Source organism: Camelina sativa, chromosome 2 (assembly GCF_000633955.1).
Source record: "Camelina sativa cultivar DH55 chromosome 2, Cs, whole genome shotgun sequence".
In the NCBI taxonomy this organism is placed as follows: Eukaryota; Viridiplantae; Streptophyta; class Magnoliopsida; order Brassicales; family Brassicaceae; genus Camelina; species Camelina sativa.
Window position 1 is genome coordinate 19,648,288 of NC_025686.1, and position 11,102 is coordinate 19,659,389.

The window sequence follows — 11,102 nt, forward strand, 5'->3', positions numbered from 1 at the left end:
AAATTTTTTTTTTTTTTTTTTTTTTTTATGTTCGATTATTAATGATATACTAGTTTGTTCTTACTCTAATTAAATGTTCGTATTATTATTGTATATAAGTAAACCGTGAGTAATTTAGATTAAACAGTAATCATAAAATTATGAATGTTGGACTCGTTTTCGTCTTTTTTTTTTTATAAATAGAGAAACTGTAAAAAAAAATTACAACATGACAAATAATTATGTGTTTAAACAGTAGTCGATTTGTTCAAACATCACAATTTTGTTTTCTTCAATGTAAGTTGTGTTTACATCATACTTATGGTAGATGATATATCCAGCTTATAACCTACTTTGGGGAGTTAGTTGCGACTTAACTCTTAAGAACCTGAAGTATGATATTTCATTTAAGGATATGGAATATTCCAATCTAATACGAACCAACCTATTTTTTTGACACATAAATTTAGGGGCTGTTATTGGAAAGGTGATTTCTACAAATTGTAAATTTTAGAAATTAAAATACATGGATTTTGAAATAACATGTTTTATCCTTGGATTTGGATCCTTTTATTTTACACTTTCAAATCCATTCAAATCTATTCAAATTCATTTAAAACATAATATGGATTTTGAAATCCAAAAACAAATCATAGATCCAATAACATGAGATTTTAACAAGTATTTGTAAATCATAGATCCAATAACACATCATTTTCATAAGTATTTTAAAATCAATGAATGAATAACACATGATTTTTGTCTGGATTTCTAAATCCATTAAAATCATAGAACCAATAACCCCCTCTTAGTCGAAGTTATCCCTTTTTTTTCTTTTCTTTGCTCCTCAACATCTAACATAACATTGTAATTATATTTTTTCTAAATTACCATCGCAAATGTAATTATATATTTTTATTTTATTTTTGCTTTTCATTTTTTTTAACTTAATTAAAATTGTTGAAATATATTTTTTCTTTCTAGAAAATATATCATCTTTATTAACTTTTAAAATATTGGTTTATTCAAAAAAAGAAAAAAATGTTGATAAAAAGGGCCCAACCGGGTTCGAACCGGTGACCTCTCGATCTGCAGTCGAATGCTCTACCACTGAGCTATGGACCCAATTGCTTTAACTTCAATATCCATAAATTATAATTCCAAGCCTGATCGCTTAAAAGTTAAAACACCTACCTAATTGCGGCGCTTCTTCTTCGTCTTCGTTTCTCTTCAGATCTGCAGTCGACAAAATTTTCTTTTTTCTTTCTGGGTTCTTCTCTTCTTCCCTCTAGCCGCCAGAGACGGATTCGCTGGTTCTCAATCTCGCTGGTTTCACAATCTCTTCAACCTGTAATTGGCTTTAAGTAAGATTCAATCTATTTTTCCCTTTATCAATTTAGATTTTAGACTGTTTGCTGAAAGTGAGAAAGGCATCATATTGTCATGGTTTCATTATTCTTGCTAGCTCCATAGTTTATAAAACTCAGTTGCTTCCTTATGTATCAATTAGTGGGCTTTATAATTGAGATTTGAGATGATATTGCAATTTGGAGTTATATTCTCTTAAAGGTTTCGGTCATATCAAATTTGCAATATGTATATGATTATTCTTTAGCTCATAATGAATTAGTAGTGATTGTGATGTTTCTGTCGACTTCTTTTTTTTTCTCTGTTCCGTGTTCGTTCGATGTATATGAATCATATTTATAACATCAGTGTCTCGCTTATAATTGCATTAGCTAGTTTTAATATGATGATGATGTAACATCAGTGTCTCGCTTCCAAACATTAACGTTGATGCAGTATGGATTACAAAATTTGATTGCACTTTTAGTTTGATCACATATTTGTATTACAAAATTTGCTGTGTTTTACGTTGATGCAGTATGGATTTGCAGTCATTAGAAAGAATTGCAATACTAAATGCTGAAAATGATTACATGGAGATGGAGATAAATGATTTCTTTTGGATATTGATAATAAACAGATTATGATTTCTTTTGATTTGAAGTAGATTTGAATTTCTAGAACTGTTTTACATAACATGAGTTTTGGATATTGATGAGTTTTTGTATTTTTCGAACTGTTGGATTTGAGTTATTGAAATAAAATGAAAAAGAGTTAGAGGGTCAGGGCTGAAGAGGGCTTAAAAACCCTTTTTAACATCCCTAGCAGTTATTCTTCTTTTTTGATAAAAGAATTTATCTTTTCCCTTCGCCGGTAAAAGGATGGGCAAACGAGGAGCTAAGAAGCTTACAAACACTCAAGGAGGAGGACCTAATCTCAAATCCGTACTAAGACATGATCACTTGAAGAATCTCGCTCTCTGGTCTTCCGCCGGAGATACTCCCTTCCCTTCTCTTGCTTCTTTGTTCGGTCGACGTCTCGCTTCCGACATTGATTCCACGGGAATCGCTACTGATCCTGATCTCGTCTCTTGCCAAAGGTACATCTTTTAGGGTTTTCTTATCATGACTTCAATTTTGGAATCTGTAACCGCCGCTTAGTTAGTTTTTTTTTTTTGGTTTAGAATCCTGAAATCTCATTGTTCTGTGTTTAGATTCCTTGATGTTTTATAAAGAGAGGATCTTTATGAATTTAAATGTCAATCGGATTAAGTAATGATGATTCCAAGTTTTATCTATAGGTGTGAGACCGTACTTAAGCCAGGCTTCAATTGCAATGTCAGAATCGAGAAGGTTTCTTCTAAGCAGAAGAAGAAACGAACCAGGTGCAAGAAGTCTAACATCTGTTTGCCTCTGAACAATGTAGTTTACCATTGCAATTTCTGTTCTCACCGGAACCTTAAGAGAGGTACTGCGAAAGGTCAGATGAAAGAGATTTACCCTTTCAAGCCGAAGGCTCCTCGTCCTAATAAGATCAATCAAGAGATGACACGGATGCCACAAAGTAACTTGCTTTCTTCACCTGTGAGAAGTGAGAAAGATCAGGTGGAGGAGGTGAATACACCGAAGCCAATGATGCTTACTTTGGATAGGGATAAGAGGATACGAAAATCCAAGAGTAAGAAACCGATTGAGCCTGAAAGTGTTGCGGAGAAAACAGTTGGTGGATCTAATAAGAGGAAGAGAAATTCATGGACAGGTATGAAAGAGGTAGCTGAGACTAACAAGAGTTCTAGAACAAACTTAAAGATACCTTTTCTCTTGTGATCTGTCTGTTATATTTGGAAATGTAGAGTAAATATTATCCCTTTGTGGAAGTGTTTCATGCAATGATGAGTCTTGATATACTTGTTCCAACATTGAAATGTTTTGATGATCTCTCTGACAAGTGAAACTCATAGTTCCCAACCAATCATCCACCGTTAACTATTTTTACAATCTCACAATTAATCCACAATGCAACCTGCATCATGACCGCAACAAACCGAGATTGCAAAAAATTGTTCAAACTGTTGAGAAGAAATCATTTACTACTTCGACTGTATGGTCCAGTGGCCTCTTCGTGAAGAGGAAGAAAGAGAGTTTGGTTCATCAGACATCTGAAGAAGGATCTCGAGATAAATTTGAATAATTTGGAGAAGAATCTTTTGATGGAGATTCGAAGAATGAAGAGTCTCATGTTGCTCCTCAGCTTTTTAAGAAGCCTGAAGCTTACTTGGAAGCCGAAATTTCCAAGAGGAAGAAGAAGCCTCAAAAACACTGTTGACATGAAGATAAAAAAAGAGAGGGATATTAAGAAGAAGACGAAAATGAAGATAACAACGAGTGAGTGAGCATGAGGTAACAAAAGAAAAGATTAATAAGCCACCATTGTATCAGAGGTGATTCAGCCACAAGGATGATCTCACAGTACTACAAGGAATTCTTGACCTCAATTAGAGGAGAGGAGGAGACCCTTTTGAAGATATATTGATGCTCTTTGTGAGTATGTGAAAAAAAAAATTTGATCAGTTTCTACACTACTGTAAGCCAATTAGTAGCCCAAGTTCAGAGGTTGAAGTCAAAGTTTGAGAATTTTAATGTGAGAAGGTCTCTTACAAAGAGAAAACGTCAAGAAAAAGCTATTGTATTTCCGATTGTGAAGAAAGTTTTCTGAGTTATCGAGAGAGGTTTGGTGAAGTGACGGTGTTCTGGCTTTCAAATCAAGGAAGAAGCTTGGAGATCAAGAGAAAAAATGTTGTAAGGTACCCTTATGGTAGTGGAGATAGTGTCTTTTTCTTAAGTCAACGAATGTGGTGTCTTCTGGTTTAGATGAATCCAACGTGATTGCTCGTTGAGATATGATCTCGAGAATGGACCAAAGAAGAGAGAGGTTGAAGTAATTTTGAAGAAGATCAAGGCAATGCCAAATTGCCAATGGAGCTATGTTAGTGGTTTGCTTTGTCGTTAGTCTCTAGCCAGTATGCATTTTGAGACTAATTATGTTTTTAATTAATCTAGGTAATAGTAATATTACTTACATTTTCCCAAAAAGAAGGTAATAGTACTAGTTACTAGGCCTGGACATTTGGGTGTTCGGGTCGGGGTCAGGTTCGGGTAATTCGGGTTCAGGTTTTTCGGGTTTACGAATATAGGATCTGCACAGGTGTTTATATAATTTCGGGTCGGGGTCAGGTTCGGTTCTTCTCGGGTTCGGGTTATTTGGGTATTAACTTTAAGAAACCAGTAATGTATCCAAAATATATCCAGTTATAGATAGTACCTACTCGAACATATCCAAAGTACCCACAAAAACCTGAAATGTACCTAGAAAACCCGAATAACCCGAAAAACAAATGAAATTGCATAACATGAAATCTTAAACAAATGAAACTGAGCATACCATGTCTCGCAAAATAACCATCCCAACAAAGAAAAGCATGTCTTAAAATCTTAAACATCCCAACAAAGCAAACGAAACTTAAACATCCCAGCAAAGAAAAGCATGTCTCGCAAATGAAAGAACGAAAGAAAGAAGAATCATCCCAGCATGTCAGTCTTTAACACATTATCCATAGATCATGACCTCTTACATCAAACCAAACAGCGGAATTAGGTTTTGGAGATCCCATTTGAGAGTTTTGGTTTATAAAAGCCAAAGATTCTTGAAATCGGACAAAAATTGGCAACTTCGACATGTTTATGCAAAGTAAAGAAGATTCACAAGGATTCAAGGAGAGGAGATTAAGGCAAACGGAAATATGGCAATATATGTGATATCATGTATGTATAAATGTGTTCTCGGGTTCAAACAGATATCGTCGGTTCCTCGGGTTCGGTTCGGGTAATACCCGATACCTGTGGGTATTTGAAAACGAAACCCGAGTGGTTATTTATACAGAAGCGGGTCGGAGTCGGGTCGGGTTTTTGCGGGTCAGGGTCGGGTCGGTTCTTCGGGTTCGGTTTATTTGCCCAGGCCTACTAGTTACTTTGTAGTATTGGTTAGTTTAAGGTCATTTCCTACATTATTTTTCATAGATAACACTATAATTAGTAATTACATTATATATGTTGGCATTAAGGTCATTCTTTAATTAATCCCCACTTGAATTTATTTTTTCTCACCCATTGTCATTTGTCAACTCAATCTTGGGAGATTCGAATTATAAAAAGACCAAGTAGTAAGAAATACTCATTGAATTATAAAAAGACGAAGTAAGTACTATTAACTTACACAAAAACCAAAAGAAAAACAAACAAAGACCAATTACTCATTGGATAAAGAACGAATTAAGATATATAAACTTGGTTAAATCTAATCAACGACCTTCTCTCTGTCTCTAATCTCTATATATCAATGACCCTCTCTTCTTTTTCATTGATCTCATAATCCCTAAAGAGTTTTAAATCATGGCAACAACAAAGAAACTCTCTGCTCTCTTCTGCTTCTCTTCTCTCTTCTGCCTCTTCTTCACCATTCACCAAGCTGTCTCTGAATCCGAGCACATGGAAACTTTCTGCAACAAATCATCCAGAAACACCACTAGCAACAACACAACTTTCAACACAAATCTCAACACTCTTCTCTCCACTCTTAGCAACCAATCATCATTCGCTAACTACTACAATCTCACGACCGGTATAGGTTCAGACACAGTCCATGGAATGTTCTTATGCATTGGAGATGTCAACAGAACAAGCTGCAATGCATGCGTCAAGAATGCAACAATGGAGATTGCCAAAAACTGTACTAACCATCGAGAAGCAATCATTTACTACTTCTCTTGTATGGTTCGATACTCAGATAAGTTTTTCCTCTCCACCTTAGAGACGAAGCCTAATACCTTTTGGTCTTCCACCGATCCAATACCCAAATCATATCGTAAATTTGAGCAGAGGTTGTCTAACAAAATGGGAGAAGTGATTGTCAGATCATCTTTGCTATCTTCTTCGTTTACGCCATATTATCTTCACGATACAACTAGGATCGATGACCAGTATGAACTTCAGTCTGTTGTCCAGTGTAGTCCTCATTTGGATCCTGGAAACTGCACCACATGTCTGAAACTTGCGTTCCAAGAACTAACTCACTGCTGTGGTGATCAGCTTTGGGCTTTCATCTTCACCCCCAAATGTTTAGTCAGTTTTGATACCTCACCACAGCCAAATCACAACAGTGCCTTCTCGATTAGAGGTTAGTATATACAGTACTATCTATGAAATAATGATGGGTTATATACTTTTATTTAGATAGAGAAGATGATATACATATACAGTACGTACTTTTGACATGTTATGTACTGTATACTAAAACAAATATGCTAGTGCGGATATAAATTGTAACAAATTTTGTAAATATTTGATATAAAACTTATGTTTCAATTTATCAGATTTTTTTTTCAAATTATTTTAAAATAAAATGTATTTAAGACAAAAAAAAGAACAAAATAACTGCAACATTTATTTTCTCCTAATTTTTTTAATAAAGAACATTAATTCTTTGTTGTATGTTTCTTTTAGCATTGTGGTCAATCTCGTAATGTTTGGATTATTTTGTTTTGTTATACAGGAAATAACAGAATATTTGGGGGAATGGTTCTTCTTGCTGCGGCCGCATCGGTGTTTGCACTTTTCGGTTTATAATCAGATTTAAAATGACAATATTGAGAAAAAGGCTTGGTTCGAGTTTCGATTTGAATTTTTGCTAAGAGCAAAACAATAACTATTGTGTTCCGCTAATTATGCTTCATGCTTATGGTTATACATTCAGTTGTTGTAAGGCTTGTTTGTCCCTTTTTTTTATAATCATTTTGAGTTTTCAATTCATTTGATTTTGAACTATATATTAACTAGGAACGCATATAATTTTTTGTTGTTGTGGTGGAATGTTGTTGGGAACGCTAGTCTCGAGAAAATGTTTTGAATTTAAACCGAAAACGCATATAGCTTTTTCATCCCGAGTGTCTTAAGAAAACGTCTTGAATTTGACAGTATGATTCGTTGGCTGATGTAGTCACTTTTGGATGTCGTACACAGCAGATATTGAAATCATATGAAGAGCTTAGCATGTTTTTTTTTTACAATTCATTGTGTTTTTCTTTGTTATTGTGTCGTACTCATGAGATATAAAAACGACTTGGATCACTTTGTTTTATTCTTGATTAATCAGTACTAGAAATTCGACGTTTTTGTAATAAATTCGGTAAATTCAAGTGTAATAATGAAGCAATTTATATTTGGGAGAATAGCATTCTGACCTACTTTCTCACATGTTTCTTACACTATGACCTACTTCTTGCTATTGGTATACTTTTTGCAAGTTTTTAGCTTAGGTGTCTTTAATTTTTTCCAACAGTGCCCTCCAACTAAATGGGTATAACAAGTAAGGCTAGTTACAATGGACATGTTGAATCTTTTTTTCAACAGTTTAATCCCTACAACAAGGGTGTTGAATAAAAAAGAAAATCTAGGTGGATTCATCTGAGTTGAATAAATTCAACCCGTTGGATTCATCTGGGTTTCCAATGATATGTGTCGGCTGGGGATTGGAGGGAGGGATGAGAGAAAATTTTTTTTTTGACCGACATAAATTTTTTTTTTTTAATCTGTTGCATTCCTATTGACTATCCAGATTTTTGTGTTTTTTTTATCTCCTCTCAATTATTTAAACTCAATTATTTGGTTGTAATCAATTTTAAAAAAAAAATAAATTTATATCAAAATTCATAATTTTTTGAAATCTATATATAGAGACTTTTTTCGTTTCATTTGGACATAAAAAAAAACTTCATTTTTCACTATAACTTTCTCCTATATCTTCCTATCAACTCTTAATACTTTTTTAAACTTTTATTTTGTTGTTAAATGGATCCCAATAATAATCCATTTAACACTCAAAATTCTTCTAATCATCCGTTCAACTATCCAAATCCCAACAATTATCAGTTTCAAAACCAATCTGCAAATCAACCCCAAAATGTACCAAATTATGGGTTTTCACCAAATTTTTTCATGCCATCAGCTGTTCCAAACTATCCTCCATATTTTGGATCAATGATGCCATATCCATCTCAAACACCTTCTAGTTCTTCTACTCCAATGGGTAATGTTTCAAATGTTGGAGTAAATGAATTTCCCGGATTTTCTACGCAAATGGCTCTTGGTGATATGAGCGGTGGTACTGAAGCGACTCCAAATACAGAAGATTCAACTCCAACTCGCCGAAAAAGCCCCAAATGGACAACAGAGCAGAATTTGGTGTTATTGAGTGGATGGATTAAATATGGAACAGATAGCGTTGTTGGTAAAAACCGAAAAAGTGAAGCTTATTGGGGTAAAATTGCTGACTACTGTAATGAGCATTGCTCATTTCATCCTCCTCGCGACGGAGCTTCATGCAGAAATCATTACAACTACATGAATCTAAAACTAGGCAAATGGACTGGTGCTTATGATAACGCCAAGCGTTTACAACTAAGCGGCTGGTCGGAGAATGATGTATTGGCAAAAGCGCATGAATTATATTCAAGTTCTACAAAAGGCCAATTCAATTTAATGTCAGAATGGCAAGCTGTTCGTGATCAACCACGTTATGGTAGTCAAGTAGGAGGAAACACTGGATCTGGGAGCAGTGGATCGAAGAGATCCCGTGAGAGTGATGCAAGTGATTCAAGTTCTGTAGGATCTGTTGCTCGTCCAATGGGGAGAGATGCAGCTAAAAAAAAAAGGGAAAAAGAAAGGTAAGGGCGCAGCTTTGGAAGTAGTCAACGAAGAGTGGAATGAATTCAAACAATTCAAGACGCAAGAGTTGGAACGGTTGGACAAAATAACCATGAGGCAAGAGGAGGCAAACCAATTAAAGAAGATGGAGATGTATCTAAAGCTAAGTGAAAAAGAGCATCTTANTCCTCGCGACGGAGCTTCATGCAGAAATCATTACAACTACATGAATCTAAAACTAGGCAAATGGACTGGTGCTTATGATAACGCCAAGCGTTTACAACTAAGCGGCTGGTCGGAGAATGATGTATTGGCAAAAGCGCATGAATTATATTCAAGTTCTACAAAAGGCCAATTCAATTTAATGTCAGAATGGCAAGCTGTTCGTGATCAACCACGTTATGGTAGTCAAGTAGGAGGAAACACTGGATCTGGGAGCAGTGGATCGAAGAGATCCCGTGAGAGTGATGCAAGTGATTCAAGTTCTGTAGGATCTGTTGCTCGTCCAATGGGGAGAGATGCAGCTAAAAAAAAAAGGGAAAAAGAAAGGTAAGGGCGCAGCTTTGGAAGTAGTCAACGAAGAGTGGAATGAATTCAAACAATTCAAGACGCAAGAGTTGGAACGGTTGGACAAAATAACCATGAGGCAAGAGGAGGCAAACCAATTAAAGAAGATGGAGATGTATCTAAAGCTAAGTGAAAAAGAGCATCTTAATGACCGAAGTAAAGAGTTGTTGGAGAAGTTGAGTCACGATCTATTTGGAAATTAACTATTCTGAACTGTCTGGTTCGGTTATGTATTTTCTATTTTAATAATGTGTGCTTGTTTCGATCTGCTTTAACAATGTGTGTATGTCTTTTTGTGTTTTAATAATGTGTGCTTGTTTTCTTCTTCTTTAATAATGTGGGTTTGTTTTCTTCTTCTTTAATAATGCGTGTTTGGCTCTTTCTCCGACAATGTAACCCATCACTTTCGGTCTTTTATCAGAGAATCTAATCCATTTTGTTTTCTTCTTCTTTAATAATGTGTATTGGCTCTTTCTCCGACAATGAAATCCGTGACTTTCGGCTTTATCACAAAATCTAATCGATATCTATTAATTAAGTAAATGTAATGTTTGTTTGGAATCCGATGATATCAACCACTCAATTTCTTATAAATGAAACCTCATTCTTTCATTTTTGTATACCAATAACACAATCCACATCTTACTAAAAAAAATATCAATAACACAATCTTCAATGGATCCATCTGATTTTCCTTTTGATGTTGAAGCTTACAAACGACAGTCAGAAATTGAAGAAAGATACATCGTGAACCGGTTTAGAGAGCGTCGAAACAAAATAGAAGAAGATTATCCACGTCGTAGCACGAGAAAATACTTCAAGAGAGATCATGTAGCCGCGAACCAAAGATTGATTGACGACTACTTTGCCGATCAACCTACATATGATGATGCAATGTTTCGTCGTCGATTCCAAATGCGAAAACAAGTTTTCCTCCGAATCGTTGGTGACCTTTCAAGCAGTGACAACTACTTCACCCAACGATTTGACGCAGCCAATAAAGAAGGTATATCCCATAGCAAAATGTACCACAGCTATGCGAATGTTAGCATATGGTATGGCGGCAGACGCGGTCGATGAGTACATCAAAATTGGAGGTACTACAGCATTGGAGTGCTTGCGTAGATTTTGTAAAGGAATCATACATTTGTATGAGCAAGTGTATCTCAGAGCTCCAACTCAAGATGACCTCCAAAGAATTTTGCATGTCAGCGAGATGCGGGGGTTTCCGGGGATGATTGGAAGTATTGATTGCATGCACTGGGAATGGAAAAATTGTCCTACGGCGTGGGAAGGTCAATTTACTCGAGGAGATAAGGGAACCACCACTGTTATTCTTGAAGCAGTTGCATCTCATGATCTATGGATATGGCATGCTTTTTTTGGGTGTCCAGGCACATTGAACGATATCAATGTTCTAGATCGTTCACCAGTGTTCGATGATGTTGAACA

At 35.5% G+C, this 11,102-nt stretch overlaps 2 protein-coding genes, 1 non-coding gene and 1 pseudogene across 3 annotated transcripts; 3 read left to right on the forward strand and 1 right to left on the reverse strand.

The window, feature by feature from the left end:
* On the reverse strand, window positions 1,033–1,104 carry TRNAC-GCA. The gene has a single exon. It is a non-coding gene; the product is annotated as a tRNA-Cys (tRNA).
* On the forward strand, window positions 1,187–3,244 carry LOC104729923. The gene is made up of 3 exons (XM_010448950.2): window positions 1,187–1,343; window positions 2,207–2,425; window positions 2,627–3,244. Exons 2-3 carry the CDS (start codon window positions 2,208–2,210, stop codon window positions 3,150–3,152), a joined length of 744 nt encoding a protein of 247 aa, XP_010447252.1. The 5' UTR covers window positions 1,187–1,343; window position 2,207; the 3' UTR covers window positions 3,153–3,244.
* On the forward strand, window positions 5,736–7,091 carry LOC104729929 (cysteine-rich repeat secretory protein 57-like). Its single transcript, XM_010448964.2, has 2 exons — window positions 5,736–6,558; window positions 6,934–7,091. Exons 1-2 carry the CDS (start codon window positions 5,775–5,777, stop codon window positions 7,005–7,007), a joined length of 858 nt encoding a protein of 285 aa, XP_010447266.1. The 5' UTR covers window positions 5,736–5,774; the 3' UTR covers window positions 7,008–7,091.
* Window positions 9,822–11,102, forward strand: part of LOC104754287 — a 3,487-nt pseudogene continuing 2,206 nt past the window's right edge.